The sequence below is a fragment of the Astyanax mexicanus genome, chromosome 1 (genome assembly GCF_023375975.1).
Source record: "Astyanax mexicanus isolate ESR-SI-001 chromosome 1, AstMex3_surface, whole genome shotgun sequence".
In the NCBI taxonomy this organism is placed as follows: domain Eukaryota; kingdom Metazoa; phylum Chordata; class Actinopteri; order Characiformes; family Acestrorhamphidae; genus Astyanax; species Astyanax mexicanus.
The window spans coordinates 112657793-112683716 of NC_064408.1; the positions used below are offsets into that span (position 1 = coordinate 112657793).

At 38.8% G+C, this 25924-nt stretch overlaps 1 protein-coding gene across 6 annotated transcripts in view; it reads right to left on the reverse strand.

Moving 5' to 3' along the window:
* oxr1a (oxidation resistance 1a) overlaps nucleotides 1-25924 on the reverse strand; it is a 389372-nt gene that overhangs the window by 104170 nt on the left and 259278 nt on the right. The window contains exon 1 of one of the 6 annotated variants that reach the window (XM_022668690.2): nucleotides 1062-1230. The exons of the other annotated variants lie outside the window; for them this stretch is intronic. Within the exon in view, the coding sequence (XP_022524411.2) occupies nucleotides 1062-1092 (31 nt within the window). The 5' untranslated portion in view covers nucleotides 1093-1230. Of the gene's footprint in view, nucleotides 1-1061; nucleotides 1231-25924 lie in introns of those variants that run through there. 6 annotated transcript variants of the gene reach the window in all.

The window sequence follows — 25924 nt, forward strand, 5'->3', positions numbered from 1 at the left end:
CACTGAAAAGTCTATCACTCAGCGGAGTATAGTAAGTATCTAAACACAGCAAAGCTAGCAAACACCACTATCCACAATAGACAGCAAATAGTGCAGAGCACATTACCCCCACCAAAAGACAGCAGCAAGAGTAAAAAACCTACAAGAAAAACAGCTAATGTGATCCATTGTTTGATACTAACATGTTAGAGAAACAGCCCTTTTCAGGTGTTTGCACTTTCCATCACTTTTCCAACACTGATCAGTTCATCTCTAATAAGAATCAGAGAAAGCATTTTTGCTTCTTCTCAACTCTAACTATAAACACAGCCTTTGCACTGCTCTCTGCAGTGAGAGCCGCTTCACCAGCAACACAAAGAGTCTAATATGTGTCTGTAGCACAGAGACACAAGCTCCACCAAATCCCCCCAGAGTGAGTCAGTCACTCAGCAGATCTGGAACATTCCGGCAGCAGTCAGAGGCTGCTCCATCTCCACAGGTCCAGATAGCTCCGCTAGCCTGACACGCTTTTTAATAAGATATTAATTTACTGGTTATTTCTCTCACAGCGTTGCAGAGTCTGGGGAGAGCAGCAGGCCTGAGCTGCAGCAGTTCAGCAGAGGACAATGTGCTGCCAGTGAGAAGCACTGCTAGTTGAGAGACTGTGTCTATAGCTAACCGCTAACAGGAGCACATGCTACAATATTTTACAGCACGTACAGAGTTGTTGTATAACTTTAATGTTTTTTAGTAATTAAGGCCAAGGTCAGGAGCTGTATCATGTGATTGTTCTCAACAATACCAGACTAACACGGGCTGGAAAACTTTCATATTGTGGTCAGTGTCATCACAGATTCATTTTCTGCAAATAAATGTTGTAAATTACAATATTTTTGGTTGGAATTTTGGAGAAATGTTGTCTGTAGTTTATAGAATAAAACAACAATGTTCATTTTACTCAAACATAAACCTATAAATAGCAAAATCAGAGAAACTGATTCAGAAACTGAAGTCCATTCCTACTTTAAGAGTAGAATAATGTTCAGCAACACCACACTGTATCAGTTCCTCTTCCTACTTACTGAGGTAATGGCGTCTGATAAACATCTCCATATGAGCGCAGGCTGAGATAAGCAGTGTACAGCCGTTCCTCCAGTTCCACACAGCAGCTCTCAATCTCTCAGGTAGACCCTCCGCATGAGCAGGGGTCAGGACTGGCCTTTACCTCCACCTCACAGATCCACTGTCAGCTCAGCACGGGAGAGCTGGACTCGCTGCTGGAGACTGAAGCTGCAGAAAGTCAGCTGGGTTAAAGCTGGACTCTGAACAGACCACTGCAGTTCAGATTCCAACACACTGTGTGAAATAACTCGTACCAGTGTGAGAGTCTGTTTGTGTGTTTGCGTGTTTACATGGAGCGAGCCACGAGTTACGCTGTTCACTCTCGCCGGTCAATACCTCACATAACTGACTGTTAAAGGAGCGTCTCGCTCACAATGGAGCACAACTCAAATCCTCAACAATGAAGCACATTCAAGCAGGTGGGATTTTCTCAAGTTAGGCATGTTAGCTTTTTTAAACGAATCAATTCTGCTAAAGCAATCCAATAAGCAAATAACTCACTCAACTAAAGGTGCTTTGACTATACCTTGCTTGGTCTTGACCATCATCAGATCTGATTGGTCCAGATCTACTGAAGCATGGTCTGTTTTTGCTTGCAGTGTGAAAGCACTTTTTAAGACAGTTCACACTTTCAGACCAATTGTAGGAAGTTGTTAAACAATAGAAGAAGAAAAAGAAGCAGTGTTGTGCTGAAATCCGACTTAATGTACAACAGCAGTATGGGAACAGGTGCATCTCAAAAATTAGAATATCATTGAAAAGTTACTTTACTTTAGTAATTCAGTTAAAATTTGTAAAACTCATATATTATTTAAATGTATGGCACACAGTGATCTATTTTAAGTGTTTATATCTTTATTGTTGATGATTGTGACTTACAGACAAAAACAATTAGTGTCTCAGAAAATTAGACTATTACATTAGACCAACTGGTACTTTTGTCAGTGTGGGCAGTGTGGGTCTCCATAAAAGTTGTCAGCAGAGGGAAGCATGAAGTGCTGTAAGATTGACTTTAGACTTGATAATAAAACACAGTGGATCAACACCAGCAGATGACATGTCTCTCCAAACCATCACTGATCATCAGTAAATTTTACAGTTTATTTTTAAATCAAGACACCAGAGTCTGGAGGAAGAGTGCAGAGACACACAGTCCAAGCTACTGAAAACTTGGTACACTGCCAACACTGTCAAAAGTACCAATTGGTCTTATATAAAATTCTAATAATTTTCTGAGACACTGATTTTTGGGTTTTCATTGTCTGTAAGTCATAATTGTCAAAATAAAATAAATAAACGCTTAAAATAGATCACTCTGTGTGTAATACATCTATATAATATATTTGTTTCCCCTTTTTTTCAACTGAATTACTGAAATAAAGTAACTTTTTAAAGTAATTTTTATGGGATGCACTAGTACACTGGTGATTCCTGTATCTACTGTAACTGTAGATTTAAGACTTTAAGACTTAATCCATGTCTGGTAAACTCTATGAGTCCGTTTCTCAGACAGGGAATTAGCCTAGTCTGTGAATACACAGCATTACGAATGGAGATTTTTCACTGAATGATAAATATAGTCTATGACTAGGCTTAATCCCTGGCTGGGAAACACTATTGGTCACTTTTTGTTCCTGGAAAAAATCTTCTATAAAAAATGTTTAGCTGTTCTTGTCTGAAGAAAAAAGTTATTATCTTTAAAATGAAACAAAACTACTGTATAAAGAAAAACATAAAAAAAACATGGTTCTTCAAGTGATTTGCCAACTTTCATATTAGAAAACAAGCTATTGGCTTAGCAAAGTAATTGCTAATAGATATCTGCATCTAGTACAATGCTTGGCTTTTAAAGCCAGAAAGCATCGGCCGCAGTCCTTACCATCTACTGCCATGTCCACTGTGGGTGGTAATGCCTTATATGACTTGACATTGTGGATGTGGCACCCAATTGTAGGCCTCATTCAAACTCTGTTTTAAGCAATAAAACACGAGAGGGAGTATGTTATCAGTGTTCTATTGCTTATATACAACAGTTTCTTTTTTTACAAAATGAATAAAGAAAATAAATCAAAGAACTTTAAGAAACTAAGAATGAATATGCTTTAATATGGACTGTGCCTTCCTCCAAAAAGTAGTTCCACCACAACTTAACTACAAAACGGTGTATGGTTCATACAGACTAACACCACGAAAGTTAGCTTGAAAGCAAAATTGGGAATAAGTGAAGATGGTAATGTTAGGAGCGTGAAATAACGCTAATACTCTCCTCTCCTGCTCTGTGGAGTCGTCTTCAGGTGAACGCTGCGCATTTTTGAGCATTTCTGCTTGTTTCGCTGGGTCGTGTTGGTTTTAGCTAGCTGGCTGGACTGTGGTTAGGTTAGCGTAGCTTGCCTAAGTTATCGTTCTGGCTGTCAGACGGCATTAGCCGAGCGATTTTCTTTCCCTTTTTTTCCACAAAAAACAGTCAGCGTTGCGGGCGAGCGTGCTGTGGTTGAGCGCTAGCCTGTGCTAAGCTAACGCTGCTGCTGATGCCGTTGATGATTCTAAGCTGTCCTGTGTATATACGCCGTTACTCGGCAACGCGTCAGTGGAGTGATACAGGTTTAGTGTGAGAAGGCCGCGATGTTATCACAAATATCATCACGGCTAGAACACCTCTCAACCAATCATATCGGTGAGGTCGGAACTAACTGTTGTATAAATAATAATAATAATTCACGCTGCCTTGCTATGAGCACAATGGCCAGTGTTCAACCTCTGATCCCCTGATTATTGGCATGTGCATTTTAGGGTATGCTTTATGATGCTTGAAAAAGATGAAAGTTTGAAAGATATGTGTATATATTAAAACTATGATACTGTAGAGTCACTGTAATGATAACGATGTTGAAAGTCAGTTTCCCACACAGAGATTAACTCTAGTCATAAACTGTATTTTACATGTAATGGAAAATATCCATTCAAAATGCTGTGTAGTCCAAGAAAAACTAGGACGAATCTCTGTCTAGGAAACTGCCCCTCAAACTTTGGGCTACAGGCCATTAATCTGGACTAAAAATTAAAGTGGTCACTGGGTTCAACACTAATATTGCAAAAAAATCTGCAATGCAAATGAGCCTTTCAACCAATCATCATCATTCCTGGCATTGCTGGTGTTTGGTGACTCACAGGCTTTCAATAATAAAATCAAATGGCTGTAAATAATTGTAGTAAATACAGTATAACACAGGCCCATGTCTAACCATGTCGTATTACTGATTCACACATGTGTTAGTAATCTACTGCAGGGAGTAACACAATTACAATATGCAGCAACAGAAATAAATAATAAGACTGAGACGCAGTCCATATCACACAGCCATAAATCTTATTTATGAGATCAGCATTCCCTAAAGACCAACAACCAATCGCAGATAATTGCTGAGTTATAACCAGTGGTGGCTCACTGGCACTGGCAACAACAGGTTCTCTGTCCAGTTGAAGCAGCCTGTGGTCAGTGGTGAGTTTGGTGAGCATGCATTTATACAGCACTCAGAAAAAGCAGAACAGTAGTTATGTAACACTGTATTACTGTGATAAATTACTGTATCTGCATTTTACTAATTCTGCTTCATTTGTAATCAATTGTGGGTCAATAAAGTGTAAACCACACTGTCATTACAGCTTTCAATGAACAACAGTTTAACTGCTATTTTACTGCACAGAATGCATCATTACTAGTAATGCATTTCTGCATATAGCATTGATCATAACTGAGGATATCTTGATCTGATTCAGACATATTTAATAGACTGTGCTGTTCACTATGAGTGGTAGGGATGCATGATATGGACAAAAATGTGATGTGAGATTAGAGCTGGACAATGTACAGTACTAGGGGTGTCACGATTCTCTAAATCCGCGATTCGATTTTATTTCCGATTTTAGGGTCACGATTCGATTCGATTCGATTTTCAATTTTCTTTTTTCTTTTATTTTACAGCAGAGAGGCCTATGCCAGTTTTAGATTAGTCTGTGGTCAGTAATTGGTTTGATTAATCAAATTTACAATATCTTATTTCAAAAGGTGGGGCTTGATATAAGTGATGCAAAGTGATAAAGTGATCTGTAATACACCACATTAGGCACTAATGGTCAAATTTAAATAATTTAATTAAGATATATATGTAATGCCATCTAGTGTTTTTTTTTTTTTTGGTAGCAGCAGTGGTGCACTATGAAAACAGCAATGTGCAACATAACAAAATAAATAATAAATGTACAAAAGAATAAATGTACAAAATAATAGAACAATTAGAGCCTTAACAAACTGAACTTTATCCTACCATAACAGTTAAACATGAAAAATAAGACTCGGTCCCTGAGAATGACAAGTTTTTTTCTTTAATAAAGCTATATTATTAACTTTATCTGAGAGAAAGATGCTCCTTTGTACCAAAACTATTAACATATTTGAGGCTAGACAAAACAACTGTTATTTTTATATTTTCAAGTTTTTCTTTAAGAAGATGAGAATGTCCACAATCCTGTCACAATCCTCCACAGAGTCGGCTACAGTGTGCTGCGCCATTTGCGTAGCGTGCGTAGCTTAGAGGGAGAGATCGTCGATCATCTTTTTGACTTCGAGGCTCGAGACCATGACATAAATTCGATCGATTTCGATAAAATATCGAAATCATGACACCCCTATACAGTACATTATGATTATCTACTTATCTTACAATAATTTAACATTACCTCAACAATATTTGATGGGAAAAAAGAAAAAATGCAGAAAGGACAAGAAAGGATGGAAGTATAAGGGAGGATGAAGGGGATGAGAGGAAGGAGAAGTAAGGAGAAGGAAGAAAAAAGAAAAAAAAAGGAAATACTAAGTTTCTTGCTGGTTCCTTTTATTTAGTTTCATACATTGTTTTTTTTCGTCTATTACTTCTGTGCTTTTATACTGGATATTGTTCAGGCTTTTTTCACTCATTGGATTTGTTCTGTTTCTTTCCCTTCCTGTTTTACACCAATGCTTAACATGTGCAATATCTATCTCACTATGTGCACTGTGATCTCCTTATCACCATTTGTGCAATATTTTCTCACCTTTTTATCTACTATTTATTTGAAATTTATTCACTGTTACTCTTTGTGCAATAATACTGGCCACATCCTACCATAATCTTATCTTATTATTGTTTTTTCTTCTTTTCTCATTCCCTAAATAAAAAAAATATATATGAAAAACTATATTTGATAATGGTGAGTATGGTCTATAGTGTTTATTTGTATGTTTGTTCACATATATAACAGTGAACAGTGTTTTAAATAGTCATGCAATACAAATGCTTCAATAACTGTGACTCCATAAAATAAAGTATATATATTTCCCAAACTCAAAAAGTCAGTGGCATTTAAATGGTCGTAAACATGACAAAAATACAACTTATCGCATTCACTTCTGAACCAATATATCATCCAGAAAATATATATTTTTTGTGACAGTCCTAATTTTGATATTAAATACCACAATTTTTGCTAGAGTTTGCGTTTACAAGCACGTGCCCAACCATGTGGATGGAGGCCATGCGGTTACCTAGTGTTTACTCCTGCCCCCCCTTCCTCTTTGCACTCCCCCTCCCCCTTGCACTTCTCAGGCAGCAGCAGCCTGTCACTCACACAGACACAGAGACAGCGCTGTGTATCTACTTCTTGTGTCAAGAATCTAAAAATTGCAACATGTGACAATGCGACGTGTTTGATTCAATTGCCTTAAGTGACATCACACGTCCTGCGATGTAACTATTGCACATCGCGATGACGAAGCTTAAGCGATATATCGTGCAGCTCTACATAGGACTTGATATAAATCCTATCCTATGACTTTTAGCATGTTAGTGTGTTTGAAATGTTCCTACGATAGCGGAACGTAGAAATAAAAAATCACAGCACGGCTTTCTTCAGGCAAACTGGCAGACATACAAGATATGTATCATCTATATATGGGCTGGGGAAGCATCAGTATGTGTGTGAGCGTGCCTGTGTGTGTGTGTGTGTGTGTGTGTGGAATGCTTCTCTGACAGCGAACACTACCAGGCAATTTTGCTTTGGCAACTTGTTTCCCTGCCAGATGCAATAGCCCAACCGAAGTTATTTTTAGTTCGCCCACTTATTTGCTGTTGAGAATGGTGGTGGAAGCAAGTGCTCCATCATAATGAGCAGGTGGCACACACACACATACACACAGATACACAAAAACACACACACACAGACACACACACAGAAATAGAACGAATGGGATGTAGTTTAGGAAAAAGATGTCACAGCAGCCCAAACAAGCCGGTCACCCTGTCACTAATCACCGCTATACAGACACAGATGAACTGAAAATGAAGCTATCTGCTGAATCACTGTTCGATTTAAGCGCATATGAATCATTTTGTTCATCTGTGCTGCAGTTTATCTTTCTCAGCTGATGAAACGAGAGTAATGAGCGGTGAGCCACTTGTCACTGTGATTGAGTATAAGCTAGGGAATCCTGCTGTGCTGCTGCTGCTGCTGTGTGATATTTAAAGAGCCTATATCATGAAACACCAAAACGTTCTCTGTGATCAGCTTCACTGAGCGTATATATACAGCACTTTGTGGTTCTATAATTACAGACTGTAGTCTTGGGTCTGTTTCTCTGCATACTTTATTGTCTTTACTGCTTTTATCCAGCTTGTTCTCCAATGATAAGAAGCCCAAAGGAGAGACCACCACAGAGCAGGTACGAGGAAATCAGATACAGCGGTGCTGCTGGAGGTTTTAAACACTGTGTTTAATCACTCACTGTCCTCCACTCTATTACACACTACTACCTACAGCTGCGCTACCATGTAGATGAAGTAAAATCAGAGACAGAAGCTCTGAATCTGTTACTGCAAAGTTGTGTTGATTATTCTTTAGTCTTTTATCAGTACCCAGAGGATGCTACCCATAGAGCACTGTTGGCTTAGTATTTCTGGTTGGTGGACTATTCTCAGTCCAGCAGTAACACTAAGATGTTTAAAAACTCCAGCAGCACTGCAGTGCCTGATCCACTGATATTAGAACAACACACACTAACACCTCATATGCCACCACCTAAGAAGATGACCGTCTTAAAGGTCTCATTCCATCTTTTTAAAATTTATTTTAAAATGTCTAGTTGTGGTCTCTAGAATGAATGTGAGCTGTTTTTTGTAAAAAAAAAAAAAAGTGCTCCTTTGATCCAGTATAACGCTGCTTTAGTCCCGTGGAGGCGTGGAGAGAGGGAAATGATAGTATTTCAGCTCTTGCTCATGAATATTCATACATGCAAACATACCACCTCTGATTGGCTGACAGCACTGCGACACCAGGACACAGCAAGATGGACAACAGTTAGAAACGTTTTAAAATAAAGACATTTTTACACTAATAACAGTCTTTGCAATGTCATATGTTACTTTACAACATGAATAATGCCCTGCTAAGCGCAGTTCAGCCACTGACCCAGTCTTAGAGTCTCTATAAAACGCCAAATCCACCGGAGATCCTATGTAAACCTATGTTAACACACAGGATGGGGAGTCCAGGTCCAGAAAGTAAAAATCCACCCCGGTATGTATATATTACTAGTGTAAACAGAACTGTTAGAAAAAAAACTAGCTCTGAATTACTGGGCAAAGCATATAAAACTGATGTGTTATTTGCACAAATAACACATGAACAAACTGTCATGCTGTTCCTAGCCCTGTTAGCTCCTATCTGACGAGACAATGTTGCTGCGTGGCTTCAGCTCTGTCTGTGGGTGGTCGCACGCCAAGGTGGGCGGGGCCATGAATATTAATTCATGGGTTGACGTAGACACGGTTGCCTTTCCTGATCGACTCGTTTTTCAGAATATTTTTGTTTAATAGCTACTGCAGACAGTGAAGGTTAAGAAACAGTTTCATGTGCAGAATCCATATAAAACTCACATACAAACAGAGAGATTTACTGTATTTCACAAAAAACAAGAAAAAGTGGATTTTGGCAGAAGGACACCTTTAACTTTAATCAGAGCTCAATTCTACACACTTTATAGCCTTTGAGCAAACATATAAAATCTCCTTAACATGGTTAATGTTCTCTCACACTTAACGATTGTGACATTTCTGCCCATAGTAGTTGAAGGGCAAGCCTGTTCCCCTGACACTAGATATGAAATTACTCTCAACATTCATGAGCACAGGGTCATGTGCTCTCTCTCACATGGCCATAAGGGAGTCTGCAGCACTCACTCTGCATAGTAAACTGCTTTACGAGTGTCTGAATGTGTTTATTCTTTGTAAAAAGAACCAGAATACCTGAGCTTGAGAACAGCAGTATGAATATGGACTGCTGGAGAACGAGTGTTTAGGAGCTCAGACTATAGCTGTCAGAATCAGCACAGGCTTATTAAACCTGAAAGCATAAGACAGAATGTGTTTCTGTATAAAAACAGAAGCAGAACCCTGAAGGACATTAACCCCAGTTTATATCTGCTGTAATCTGGAAATGATAACTGACACTGCTGGGGCCTCCAACGAGCTACAAACTGAATTAGTGAAGCTGGTGTAATCATCTTCAGCATCACCAAACAACAACACCACACAGGCTCACAAATGCAAAGCAGCGTTCCTCCACAGCAGCCCTGGCACTCTGCCACACCAACTTAGCCTAATGACTGTGTTTTAATCAGTTATGTAATAGTGCTATATGATTTTACATACTGTCGTCGCTGTTAGTCAAAAACACTTTATTTCCAAATCTGCAACTTTTCAGCAGAAGAAGCCTTCTTATAGGATCTATAAAAACGTGTACAGTCTTTCCCTTTTATTGCTTTTAGAAATGGAATTGTTCTCAATATTATATGTTACATGTACAATGTAGGTCAAAGTAAAAATATTTTTTCCCCTACTAAAAATTTAACTACAGATGACAAAGAAATGGTTTAAAACTAGGTTTACTTGTAAAGAAAAAAAAAATATATATATCTATATTTCAGAACGTGGGTTTGTGACTTATAAAACCGAGAAACAATGCACTAAACAAGTCACAGAAGATACTTTGTTGAAGAGATTATTATGGTTTTCCACAATTAATCACAGATCCTCACCGGAGAGCGATGACGCTGCAGTTTTTAAAAATGAGAGGATTTATTTCTAGCTAAATATGTGCTTAATCCCACTGGGTGTTTGTGTCTAAAGTGCTGGAACTTTTTTGGTGCAAGCTCAGTACTCGGACTGAGAGGAATGTTTATAAAATATGCGTGCGTTAGTCTGTGGGAGGTGCCGGTAACCAAGGTAATACGGATAAAAACTTCAGAAATGAGTAGCGTTTTTGGAAATTTTAGATTAAAAATATAAAATGTCTGTATTTAAAATTGCAATTTCTCCATTTTTGACTGTAATTCAAATTTACCAAATTTATCGTGAAAATAGCCCAGCACTATCCTACTGTTTTGGGCATTTCTATACAAGACTGTTTGTTCGTTTATTTGCGTAAGAGCAAGTCTGGAGTTTCCAAATTTATTCAATAAAGTTTTATTAAGTATATATTATAGTATGTTCTGTTTGAATTGAGTAGTTTCAATAAAACATGGTGCAATGCAACTTAATGTGAAAAAATACAATTAATTTTAAAGCATTCCTTTTGGTCTATTTATTTTGGAATTTTAAGATAATTTAAAGAAATTCATATTATGTAAAATAGTGCCATAAGTTTTGCATGACAGTGAAAAATACTAGGGACAGTCCTGTAGCTGTCATTCTGCCTGCTCTGGACTCTGAACTATAAAACAAAGACTCCAATTCACAGCATGCTCTCACACCGGACATGCCTGACTCTGCTGATCACGTGATGCTACGACGTTCCTGCTCCCCCAAGTTACTGATTGTTTTCACCTGGCCTATTTACTATAAATACCCCTCTGTTTGCTCTGTTCCCTGCGACTATTGAATCTAGTTAGCTAGCTCTTCTATAACGTGTTTCCTTTGTTTATTGCCTTTTGTTACCAACTTGTTTTTGTTTAGATATTGATATCGGCAGATATATACACGTGTAATATCGGATATTACGGCATCAGCACAGAATGCCTGCATCGGTGCATGCTTTCAAAATACTCATTCTATGCTTAACATAAACATTGTCTAGAAAAAAGTTGTCTATATTAGTTAGGCAACTGCTACATTGATGCTATGGCATTCCAAGTGGTTTCTATGATACTGCTAGCTGGTTACTAGGTTATGATTATGGTATCTAAGGTGTTTGCTATGATGCAAATAAGTGCTACAGCGTTGCAAAGTGACTGAAGTAGCATTTCAATCGGTTGCTATGGGGTCGTTTAATGGCTTCTAGGTGGTTAGTAGGCATTTATATGGTACCCCAGATGGTTAATATGTCATCTTATGTGGTTGTCAAATGACTTCATATGAGGTTGTTTGGGTGTCACTAGTGTATTTCTATCATTGTGACATAAAAGGGTGCTAAAATGTTTTAACAAAAAACTAAATCAGCACCATGTAAATGTTGGAAAAGCTGTATACAAGCCCAAATCAGACAGACAAAACAGTCTAGAGTTATACAATATACAATAGTGTTCATATCTTAAAAGCTGTGTGACAAGATAACACAGCAGAAATAACAATAAGAAGATTAATAATAAAACGAATATGAACCAAATAATTGTTTTAATCTGTGTGTAATTATTATTTGTTGAACACAGGTCACTTTTGCAGCTTAATATTCCTAAATTCCATACCACATTAAACTCTTCTTAAAAAAATGAGGAACATTCTGTAGTTTTTGATATATTTACCAAAATATTCATGACATGCAGTCCTGAATTTGCCGTGACAGTTGGTGCGGAATGCACTAGCTTCAGCTGGCTGTATTTCTTTATAGGAGAGAAATGCTTTGCAAGTCAAAACACTGAAACACTGACGCACAGCACAGCAGTAAATAGGCTCAGGCAAGTTCCTGGATTATACACGTGTTCTGCTCTTTATTAGGTTCTGCCTAAGACTGCAGTAACAGTACAGCAGCATTAGAGACTCTAACAGTAGTTGTACTTTCTCTCTCTCTCTATTCAAAATCAATAAACATCTACCATCTAAGCAGCAAAACAGCAGTACCCTGCAGGGGTGGGTGATATGGCACAATATTACAGGGTATAATATTTTTCACAATATTACTGCGTACGATACGATATGGCACACCACTAGTGCTATTACTACTTCTACTATAACTATTATTACTCCTCCACCTCCTACTACTCTTCAAAGCTCTCACAGAACAGCTCTTTCCTACCTGCACTGATCACTCCTGAAGTCTTACGTTCCCTCCCGGCCGCTGCGCTCCTCAAATGAACGTCACCTCACTTTACCAAACATTTACCACACAAAGCAATCCAGACTGTTGTTATACAGAGTTCCCCAATGGTGGAACAAACTACCTTCCACTACCAGATCAGGAGAATCTCTCACTATCTTTAATAAACTCCTGAAGACAGAGCTCTTCATAGAGCTCTTACTCTCCTAACAACTCTAACTACCAGATCAGGAGAATCTCTCACTATCTTTAATAAACTCCTGAAGACAGAGCTCTTCAAAGAGCACTTACTCTCCTAACACCTCTAACTAACTACCTTCCACTACCAGATCAGGAGAATCTCTCACTATCTTTAATAAACTCCTGAAGACAGAGCTCTTCATAGAGCTCTTACTCTCCTAACACCTCTAACTAACTACCTTCTACTACCAGATCAGGAGAATCTCTCACTATCTTTAATAAACTCCTGAAGACAGAGCTCTTCAAAGAGCACTTACTCTCCTAACACCTCTAACTAACTACCTTCCACTACCAGATCAGGAGAATCTCTCGCTATCTTTAATAAACTCCTGAAGACAGAGCTCTTCAAAGAGCACTTACTCTCCTAACACCTCTAACACACTAACTACTTCTAACCCCATTTCCTTCTTCCCCTCCTTCACTCCTCTATCCCATTATTTCCCTTTTACCTCCTTTAGGCCTCCTTTAAGATGTTTTACCATTAACTTCTATTACTTTTTGTCCTTCACTATTGTAAGTTAACTTCAGATTCATGTTTAACTTGAGCTGAAACAAGACCTGAAACTGATTAGCCTGACCTGCACTCTTATTAATATATGTTTTTAAATGCTGCTAAAACCTTTTCTCAGAGGGCTTTTGTTAAAGCAGTAACCTTAAACTCACATATCTTATCCTTACATTCATCAATCAGTTTCAGTCATGCTGTAGACTTTTTACAGATGGATCATCTAAAACCTGATGCTTTAGACCACCTATGATGAAGCGTTTAAGACCCCTCAGCACAGCTCAAACTTTCTGAAGCTTCAGCCATCCCGATTCCTACAGCGCCACGCGCTCACCCCCATGCGAGCCGGACAGCTCATTAGTGCTGGGTAGAGCTGGGCGATATGGCCCAAAAAAAAATCTTCAACTTTTTTTTTATTTGATTTTCTGATTTTCGATTTAAATCATTTTTTCCCCCTACGTCATCGCCTAATTTGCCTCATACATGTTTTGATTATGATATATGGAATTTTTTCTATCATGATAACGATATATATCATGATATATCACATTTAAGTATGTTTTCAGTTATTCTTCGAAAAATATGACAAATTAATATTATTGCTTATTTTTTCCAACTTTATTTAAAAGTGACATTAAACCAAACTTTCACAAATGAGAATAACTACCTTTTAGTGCAGCAATATGTCCGTCAAATAACGTAAAGCAGCATCATGTCACAAAACCACATTGTGAAGCTTTTTTTGTGAAGATTATCATCACTTATATAAACCAAGTTTATGCAAAGTGACCACGCCAATACATTTCATCGTAGCCTACTTTATATATTTGCATGAATAATTGATGAAATTACTGTAGAAACGATAGGGACGATAGAAGGTTAGTAGCACAATAGACACTTTTCAATCGTCCCCACGATATTTATCGTCATATCGCACAGCACTACTGCTCATTTAATCTTAATTCATCCACCTACATTTAATTCCCTGCTCAGAGAGGCGACACAATTAGTGCCTGCTCAGTGGCTCCGGGACACTGCGGGACTTCCGAGGCCTGAACCTGTGCACTATCTGCAGTGTCAGTGTGTGTGTGTGTGTGTGTGTGTGTGTGTGTGTGTGTGTTTGTGTGTAAGGTCCTGTGCTGGGGCAGCATTTTGAACGCTGCGTCAGGGGACCGGCCAAGCTCGACAGTGCCGGCTCCTCTCCCTCATTAACACTCAACCCAGTTCAATTAATCAAACCCTGATCGTGTCAACGGCTCGGCGTGTGTCACATCGCGCCTCGGCCTCTCATTAGCACGCGCTCCAGGGTGACTAATCGCACCACGATCCCTCCACCAGCACGCAGTTCCTGCTTTCACCAGCGCTGTTTATTGTGCAAATCAGATACACCCACAGCTGCAACAGGACTTAAAAGTACGCTTAGCGCTGCTGCATGTCCACTTACAACTGTTTAAACCAGAGACTGTAAAAAAACACATTCACACATTCAATGAAAATGAAGCCAAAATCTTCCGCCATGTTGGTGATCCTGAAACCCGAGTCAATGCGCAGTAGAGACCAGAGGAGGGAGAAAGACTGTGGAGAGACAGCCTACTCATTTAAATAACCCCGCCCCTGAGGGCTGCCTCCACAGAGCTATACAGTCTATGGTCCCACCCATACATTCATTGGTCCCACCCCGGCTAGGTGTAACCCAGCCCTTTTACAATAACCACACCTTTTTTTAATAGAGCTGAATAACATTTTAAAAAATTTATTTTGTGTTAATATAAAAATGTGACAATATAAACAGAGGTTACACTAGCTGTTACATTTAAATAAAGGAGGTAGAATTACAGTATATTGTAAAATAACGTGATTGAATGTTGTCTGTTTTGCTACTGAAACCTATGGGGATGGGTGGGGTTACACAGCTTTTTGCAACCGAACAGCAGGGGGCGCCCGACCTGTGGTGGCTTCACTCTTGAGCAAGGATTCTCTGTCCAGCTATACACAGTCTATGGTTTATACTTTCATCTTGAATAAAACCACAAGAAATACAGTGAACATCAGCTCTAGTTCTTATACACTTTTTAAAAGCGTGCTGTAATTCAATTTTAAGAATTCCTCACTCATTCTTCATGGAAAAACAAAAAAAAATAGGGCTGGTTCATTTTGTATCATACCAACAATATGCTTAATTAATGATTAAAAAAACATTTACCAACTGTACATTTCTTTACAGAGAGTGTTAAAATTTCAGGTTGAATTGGTATTAAATGATGTGCAACAAAAACTGAATAAATAACACTGTACTATGCATAAAAAGGTACTTGAATAATAGTTTGTAACTGTTGTAATCTGCCACTGTTGACAGTACGATACACATTGTGTATAGTGCATAATACACAAAATTGTCTTTAAATATTGTGTAATAATATTTTACCATATTGCCCAGCTCTACTGGAGAAACTCAGGCAAAAGTTAGGACGTTCTGAAAGCTCTGAGTGACGCAATGGCTTTAGTGTTCCCATCAATGGAAGACTGCTGGTCCAAACCCTGGTAATGTCAGATCCTAGATCAGTGTTGTGTTGTCTTGTGGTGATTTTTAGATTTTACTCCATTGCTCTACGTACAATCACAACTTTTATTATTTTCACATTTTTCTGGTGCATTATACAACAAGAGGAAGATGGATGATCACAAGCCACCAAACCAATCGGAAATGCTTGAATTTTTGCACCAGGAGTGCAGACATGAAGTTATCCAAAAGCAGTGTGTAAGACTGGTGGAGGAGAACATGCCAAGATGCATGAAAACTGTGATTAAAACCCAGGGTTATTGCACCAAATATTGATTTCTGATATCAATATGATATTATGAATATGAACTTGATGAATTTGTTTTCTTTGTATTATTTGAGGTCTGAAAGCTCTGCATCTTTTTTGTAATTTCAACCATTTCTCATTTTTTGCAAATAAAGGCTTTAAATAACAATATTTTTATGTTTTATGTTGTTTGTAGTTTACAGAATAAAACAAAAATTTTCATTTTACTCAAACATTTAACTATAAATAGCAAAATCAGAGAAACAGATTCAGAAACTGAAGTGGTCTCTTAATTTTTCCCATAGCTGTATAAATCCACAATTCTGTCATTGACATCCAAACATACAAAAATTATCCAAAGGGTAGACTTCAAAATGCAATACATTGCACATGTTAAATTAGTTGATGTAATGAAATTCATGACAGACAGGAAAACAAGCAAAGATTTATAATTCTCTGCCTATAATTATCCAGAAATATCTAAAATGCAGAAACTGAACCATTTTTGGATCATGACCCCTGTGTGTCCACCCTGTGACCTCTCTCACCTGTTGATCAGCTGCTCTCTGTGTGACTCCAGCCTCTCCAGTTTCACTCCCTCAAATCAATACAAAGCCTGAAAAGTGCTGAGTTAAGCTTAAGAGAGCACACACTCCGAAATACAATCCCCCAGCTTCACCACAGCGTCCTCGAATCCCCTCAACAGTGTCGTCACCCTCAGATCCAAATCTGCGGTCTGGATCAGTCAACATTTCAAAAACATTTGAACATAAATAGTCTACATTTAATAGATAAAGGGCAATATCGTACATACCCTACAGTTCACCTGCATGTTAGTGTTTTCCCTGAGCTCTACCTTTATGTGTGTTTTGTGGCACACAGTATAACATTTTCAATACTTTTTGATACAAATAATTTCATTTCTTTACTTAATGAATCAAACAGCGCTTTGTACAGTAAAAATCAGAATGTAATAGTGCTGGAACTTTCAAAATGGGATAATGGAGATTCAATATTGTTACATATAGAAGCTGCTAGTTTTAGTTTTTATTCTATTTTCTCTACAATTTGCTATGCAGACTACCCCAGCCAATCAGGTGGACTTCGGTCTATTACTAGCAATGCTCTCAACACCAGGAGAGCAAAAAATAGCATGTGCCTAGTCTGACACATGTGAAGTCAGGCTCCGCCTCTTTTCCAACTGCTGCGCATGTAGCATTACTGAGTAACCAGCGTGCTCGGAGGAAAGCGCAGCAACGCAGCTCCGATACACCAGCTCACAGGCGCCTTTGCTGACCTTGAGAATGATTTGAAAAGAGAGCACCATCTACCCACCCAGAGAGAGTAATACCTATCAGGTTCTCTTGAACTCTGGCTTCTGATGGCAAGCAGCATGACCAGGATTCAAACCAGCAATACTCAGATCATAGTGGCAGTGCCTTAGTCTGCTGGAACACTTCTTTTCATGAACTGATATATAAGGAGGTTCTGATACTTCTTATACTTTGTTCAATATGTAAGCTGCTTGTAACTTTAAATGGAGGGGCTTGTTATGCAAACAAATAGCTAGATTAAAATGTTGTTTTTATATTGGTTTCATACAAGTCTGCACATTTTTGACTTCCTTGAAAACAAGTGGAAAAGAAACAGAACTTTCATATTTGATCTAAAGATCTAAATGAAACAAAATAAAAAAATATAAACTGTACTCGAAGGATTACGAGAATATTGAGTCTTTTATACAATATCGCCCAATCCTAGACTGTAAAAAGCAGTTCATCTCTATGTAGCACATTTTTGTGTTTCACCCAGTACACATTTGGAGCAAGTTTCCCAGACCCAGATTAAGGCTGAGCACCTTTACACGCCAAGCTTTCGAGGGCAAACTCGCTGCAGCCAAGGCCGGCTGAGTATCGCCTTCCTTCAGTGCACTCAAACTTACCTTAAATTCTACAGCCAACTCACACACACACTCACACTACATTACACTACACTACACTACACTCACACTACACTACACTACACTATACACCAGGAGCTGCAGCAGTCTGTACAAAGCAAAGCAGATAATGTTGGAATGTCTTATAGACTCTCGACTGCATGAAAATGAAATGAATGACCTTCCTGCTCTGTTACAGATGCCAGATTTCCAATCCTTTACTTTACATTCTGGACTGTAGAACAGTGGAACTGGGTTCTCACTGGGTTCTCTGGAGTGATGAGCTTCATTCAGTACCTTTGGGAAGAACTGTAGTGTAGCACCAGTACTTGACCTCACCAATGCTGTAATGGTGTGAGCCATAGCAATAAAAAAAATAATCCACTTTTGGCTATATAGTGTTTCAATATATATAGTGTTTGGCTATATGTTACATCATAGCAAAGTAATGAAGTCAAAACATAGCTTCAGATTCAGCCCCTGTGACCTTAAACGTGCAGGATTATTTGGGCCTTTTCAGGGGACAAGTCATTGGTTAATATATTACAGAAATAGATGTAAATTAAACTTTGAAATTTGATTCTAACTATAAAAACAGACTGTTAAAACAGACTGTGTTATTAGAGACTCTCCAGTAACAGCAAAGATGGCATTTGTTCATATATCATGCTATGATTATCTAGGTAATATAACAACTCAAACTTAAACTAAAACTTGCAGAGTACAGCTAATAGTTGGGTGGAATAAAGACAGATCACATCCTCACCACAAATGAACTTCTCCAGAGTTTAATTGGGACTGGGTGAGACCACATCCTCTTAAGAGACATGGTGTGTCAAGACACAAAATTATGATCCTTCTTCGCCATCAGCAGCCGGAGCCCGAGAGAGCACAACTGGCCTTGCCTTTTCTGTGTGGGCAGATGGGTAGGGGCCTGACTTCACATGTATCGGAGGAGTGAGGGGGATTCCTAATGATTGGGTAACAACATTGTGTTAGGCCTCTAAATCTTTAAGAACATGCTCTTATTCTGAAAAGTTGCAATCTTAGACATATGAGGTCATGTTCTGACACCAGCAATAGGACAGTTTGCCCCTTTGCGCTGATTAGAGGTCAGTTTTGACACTTTCTTTCACAACAGCTAAAGTTAGCATTCGGGTAGAAGGAACTGGTCCCTCGTGCAAAAGGGCAACCTGCACCCGAGGCTAAAGGCCCCACCGCCCGCACTTCCTCCTCCACCTCTTTCACAATCTGCAGCCAGTGTACACACATTTCCTCCCTTCTTCCTTCCCACGAGACGAGGAGAGAGTGACACATCAGATCCAAAATAAAAGACAGGAGCTTCTTTAAATGTGACTGAAGAGCACGCGGGGCTGAGCCGCGACTGCTCGCTGAACCCTTCCCCCTCGGCGCCGGCACACTGCGTATTATTCATCTCCCACCATGTGGATGCCACTGACAGCTTTAGTACAAAATCTATATCTCCCTTCAATACAGCAGACCACAGGGAGGAGAAATAGAGCAGGTCAAGAGGAAAAAATAGGCTGGGAGCGCCCCCGGTGAGCACTGATAGATTGGCCGGGGAGCTACATGCTCAGACTCGGTAAACAGCTCTTTCACTTCTTCTCGAAGCACGTAGTCAAAGTTTCGGCAGCTATCAAACAGAGGCCAGCCATCGACTCGGAGCGCGTCATCCCCTCCCCGCTACTTTGGCATTTAGTCCAGACGAGTAAGGAGCTAACGCTGCTGCTGCCGCGTCCACAGGCTGCACTAATCGATGGCGAGTCTGAGGCGGGGTCATGCTGGCAGCCGCCAGAGAAGGCCCGGATCTTCCCAGCGCTCTGGTCTGCTTTTAAAGGCTAATGTGGCTAACGGTGGATAAAAGCTGCTCGGATCAGTTAGCACGGTATCATTCACATGCCAGCAGAACTCACCGCTTTACACTTGGTTAAAAGCAAAAGGTCATTTTATTTGACAGGTAGTGCTGCATTGCCGTGTTGCTTTCTAAATATAGAACTAAGATTTTTGCCATGTTGAAACTTAACTGACCTATGGGATACTTTCGGGGTAGGGGTGTGCTATATCTTATCGTACGCAATAATATCGCCAACATTTTTGAACAGCGTGAACTATCACATCAGGGTACTACTTTTTTTACTGTTTTTAGCAAAAGAAAAATTCATACTGTTCTCATGTCCTATTATATATCTACTAGAGACAGATTATATCTGTTCAGCATCATTTATTTTACTTTAATCCTGAATATATGGAGATATTTGCATTATTATTAGTATCATGACATTCTGGATCATTGACTTCTGTTATAAATCTGATAAAATTCTTGTATTTTTTAATATCTCAGTTAGGGGTGTGCCTTATTATTTTGTATACAATAATAAAATACAAATTTCATTTTGTTGCAGAGTGTTCTTGAATTTTTTTTTTTTAATTCAGTGTTTTGTGATATCACCAAGATATCATCATTATCGTGAAAATACCTTAAAAATATTGTGATATTATTTTAGGGCCATATCGCCCACCCCTATTGTGGGGTCTCTTGCACTGAATGTGGATGTGATTTCTGCCAGTGTTCTAGACAGATGTCATCAGTTGCAATAATTAACAATTAACACACTGTGGGTGGTAATGGCCTTCTGTGAACACTGTGGATTGGGGAAAGCTAAATACACGCACAACATCAGAAATGTAATGTTACATCCATCTGGCGCCCACTATCAGGCCTCAATCATACGCCTATAATTCATGCCGGGTTGCCATGAGCACACTGGCCAGTGTTCAGCCTCCTTTGCTTTGGAATTACATTTACATTTATGCCATTTATTTGACACTTTTATCCAGAGTGACAAGGTTATTTCTATCATAGAGGTGGGTCAATAAAGTGTTAGGAGTCTAGCCCAATGACTCTTATTAGTGTATCACAGTATAGTCACCCAGACCAGGAATTGAACCCTAGTCTTCCATATGAGGTGGTAGCTCACTGGCAGGGGGTATTGCTATTCAATGCGTTATACAGAGATGATACTGCACCTTCTAAGAAACAACTCTACAGTATTTTAACTCTACAGCAGTGTAGCTTTTCTAAACTATTATCTGTAGAAGAATCTTCTGGGGTAGGAGCTCATTCTTCCTGTGGTCCCTCTGTTATCTACATAAACTCTGCAGCGTAGGAGTGACTGAACAGGTTAATGTAGCAAGCAATTACTCCTGATACACAGCACTGCAGTCTTGTAATTCAGGTTTGAAGATGACACCCACACACCTCATTCATCTGCGAGGTGGTCCGGAGAAAATGCGAGACGAGACTGTCGGACCTGCCTCCCGCGTACAGCCCACAGTGATGAGCGCTAATTGTTAGCGCTGCTAGCCAAGTGAGAGACCTTGTCTATAGCTACTGCTGCTTTTTATTCCTCTATTATAGAGAGATTCAATAGAGGTTGTGTTTATCACTGGCAAACACAGAAATATGCTTAAAATGATTACTACTAATAATACTACTAATTATTTCTCTCTCTGAGTTCATTGAACATGCATAAGTTTAAAGGTCAGATGGGTTAAATTCTGTGTAAACCATGTGTTTGTAAAAAGAAGAGGAAACTTGATGGAGATAGGCCTGTCACAATAATTACATTATCGACTTAGCGTTCAATATATGTTGTTCTCTTTATTTAGCAAAAAAAAACATAAACACGAATGAGCTGGTATGTCAACCGTGTTTAAAATAATGTTTTATTTTATTTATGTTGTATTTTTTTAGGATATTTCAACAAATTTTATTTTTCCAATTCCAGTGTCTCAATATTCTTAATAATTGAAAGTTACTGTATTTTTCGCACCATAAAGCACACTTAAAATCCTTAAACTTTCCCAAAAATTGACAGCATTATACAGGAGTTTCAGTTTACTTCTCCAGCACCAAGTCTCAAGACTGGAGCAGTATTAGCATTAGCTGCTAACCGCGCTAACCGCTAGCTTTTTGGCCGTTCAGGGGTGAGTCTTATTGGCCTGTACCGTGCTGCTCACCCAGGCTAGCACTGCTGGAGCAGCATTAGCATTAGCCACTAACCACGCTAAGCGCTAGCTCCTTGGCCGCTCAGAGGTGAGTGTTTACTGTGTTAAAACAAGCTATGAGGGACGAACCGCTAGCTAATATCGCCCTGGCTTATCAGAACTCAGGGTTCCTCACTATAGCTCTATTGGGTGGTATTAGCTGCTAATCGCCTAGCGCTTTAGTGGAAATCTGGAAATCTAAGCTTACTGTAAATAAACAGATGTGCTTTACTCACCAAAATAAACAGTTTTCAGAAGGGAAATCTGTGTAGATTTACATTCAGCGCTCTTTTGACTGAAATATTTTTTTAAGAATTACAGTTTTGTTTGCTTAACTGCATTTTATGCAACAATATAATCATCCAAACAAAATTGGTATAATGACAGACCTACTTGGTCAGAAAGTATTGTATACTGTCATGTTTAGATGAAAGCATTTATTACTGTACTGTGATGCGTTGACTGTCTGTTGACATTAAAACACAAGGGTAAGTTAAATGATACAGGAAGGTCAACTATAATACATTTAAATACAATAGTAAATACTGGCACAGATACCTAGAACCTATTTACTCTTAATACCATTTTATCTTACACTGAAATAATAGCTTGTTTTTAATTTACCGGTTTGTAATGTAAAAAAAAAAAAAAAAAAAAAAAGAATACTATATAAACAAAAGTATTGGGACCCTTAACCATCCATTAAGTATTCTGAAATCAATACAATCAAGTTTTTTTTATGACAGTAAGAAATCAAAATATTCCCTTTAACCTTTCTACAATAAATCACAGAGAAATTACATCGCTGACTTTTGTACAATCCAACTTCATGTTGATACATGACAAAGCATAAGCATGCAGCCTACATAAGTTCCTCCAGCCAGCCTTACTCAACACTGACTGCGCAACTAACTGCACGCTGGAAACAGCTTCACACATCTGTATAAACACACACTTACCCTGTCTAACACTTTTATAGCTGGGTCATGACCATGCATTACACCAGAGGAACAAATGCTAAAGCTGTTACTGCTACAACATAGCCTATAACACTTTTAACCAACAGCAAGACTAAATCTGAAGATTTTTAATTTTATTATATCAGCTATATCACTGAGCAGTCTATTTCTACACTTTCTGCCTGCGCTGTTAAAATAGCAATAGGCCGTGGTGGTCTGGAAGTAAGGTGTGTTCAGGTAAATTTTTAGCATATTGCTATCTTAGCAGTGGAAAACACAGGTGTGCCACTGACTGATTAGAACCTTGACAACAGTTAACCATCAGGTGTTTGCCGTGCATGCTCAGTGTGCATACTTTATTGTTTGTTACACACAGAGTCCACAAATCCAACCTATACATCAACAATAAACAGAATACGAGTTGTCCCCCTGTCACAGGGGGACGTAGGGCCCTCGCACAACATCGCAAATCGTACCGGGCCAAACCGAGAAACCGGTAAAAGTAATTTTAAGGTCCTATTGAGTGTGCCAATTTTCAAGACTTTTTTATCCTGTTAAACATGTGAAATATCCATTTAAAATACAGGTGGCGCTATAGCACTGTTAAAATACATGTATTTTAAATTCTAATTCTACATCAAACAACAGCCTCAGATAAGCAGGCCGGTCAAATTTTGTGAGTTTTTCTCCGTTATAACCTCCTCAAAACACCTGGCATTACCTAGGCTTTGACCTCCTGTTTTGATGTGGCATCTCACAAATTCAACCATCTGCCATTTCGTCCTCGTTTGAGATATCGACTATTCCTTCACAATTTATCATCAGATATATTCATTGTTTATTTTTACCAAATACCAAGAGAATTCAAAAAATTTGCTAGGAGTAGTTTGACAATATACACAAAAAATGTGTGTAAAATGCAGATATTTCAAAATGGCCGACTTCCTGTTGGGCGGAGTCAGTCCTACCAATACTGAAAATGTGTGTAATGATGTCTTTTGTGTTTTTGCCAAGTTTCATGAATTTTCAATAATCTGTTTTCTGACCGTGTCATGGTTTCACTTTGGTTGAGTGTTGCGTCTCTAGTGAATCAATTGCTCGCCATTGGGTCACCGTTTTACCGATCAACTAATCCTTTGGCAGTTATCATCAAATATGTCTGTTGTTCATTTACAGCGAAATAAGAGGTAATCTGACAAAGACTTTAGGAGCAGTTTAAATTAGTTTGTGAAAAATTTGTAAAAATATTACAAATTCCAATATGGCCGACTTCCTGTGGGGCGGAGCTAATACAAGCCAATTGCAAATATGTGCAGGGTCATACTATCTACGATCCTACCAAAATTTGAGAAGATTAGACAAATTTTGACACATCCACAGCTAATTTATTAAACAAACGAATTAGGGGGCGCTGTAGAGTCCGCTAGCTATACATGAAAAAATTGTCAAAATATTTGTAAAGTGTTTTTAGGTCTTATGCAATCTGTCAATTTTCAAGAGGTTTTGAGCATTCCCGTAATGTCAAATATGCATTGAAACCTAGGTGGCGCTATAGAGCCAATGAAATACGTATACAAGAAATTTTAATTTCAGATGAAAGTACTGCTTAATTCAAGCAGGCCTGTAAATTTTCGAGAGTTTTCAACCTTTTTAACCTCCTCAAACACCTAATAACACCAGAATGTATTCACTTCCTGTTTTAATGGGGCATCTCAAGCAGTTCAACTGTCCGCCATTTCGTCCTCGTTTAAGATATCGACTATTCCTTCGCAATTTATCATCACGGATGGTAGTAGTTTTTTGCTGACAAATATCAAGAGTATTCAACAAATTCCCTAGGAGGAGTTCGACAAAGTATGCAAAAAATGTGTGTAAAATGCACATATTTCAAAATGGCCGACTTCCTGTTGGGCGGAGTCAATCATTCCAATACTAAAAACGTGTCTTATGATGTCTCTTGTGTTTTTACCAAGTTTCATGATTTTTCAATCATCTGTTTTATGACCGTGTCATGGTTTCACTTTGGTCTAGTGTTGCGTCTCCATTAAATTAATTGTCCGCCATTACGTCATCGTTTCAGCTATCGACTATTCCTTCGCAATTTATCACCATGTATGTCTGGAGCCTATCCACACCAAATTTAGAGGTAATATGACAAAGACTCTAGGAGGAGTTTGAATGAGTTCGTGAAAAATGTGTAAAAATTCCACAAATTTCAAAATGGCCGACTTCCTGTTGGGCAGAGCTAGTACAAGCCAATGGGTAATATGTGCGGGATGATAGTTTCTATGTTGTTGCCAAAAATCGAGAATATTGGAGAAATTTTGAGACAGCTACAGCTAATTTAATGGCCTAAACAAAATAGGGGGCGCTGTAGAGTCCTCTAGCTACACATGAGAAAAACAACAAAATATTCCTAAATCATTTCAAAGACTTATTGAATCTGCCAATTATCAAGAGGCTGAGAGCTTTTCATAAATATGATATAAAATAGGTGGCGCTAGAGAGCTGATGAAAGACGAATTTACGAAATTCCAACTTACGGTCAAAGTATGGCCTAAGCCAAATAGCTCTGTAAAATTTTAGGAATTTTCAAACATCCTAACCCCTCCGAAACCCAGCGGGAAACTTTTTATTTTGCAACTTCCTGTCAAAATGGCCGACTTCCTGTTGGGCGGAGTCAAATAAAAACTAGTGATTCTTGTTGTTTATGAGGAGGTCAATGAGCGTACCAAAGTTGATGCACGTTGGACAAACTTCATCCCGGCCACTGCCGACGTTTGGGGGCGCTATAGAGCTCCTGAACAACGCCAAAGTCCAGCCTCTATGGAACTTTAAAATTTTCGCCGAGCTTGAGGTCTGTGCCAAAATGCGTGAGTTTTCGAGTATCGGAAATGCCTCAAAAATGGACGCAAAGAGGCAGAATAATAATAACGAGTTGTCCCCCTGTCACAGGGGGACGTAG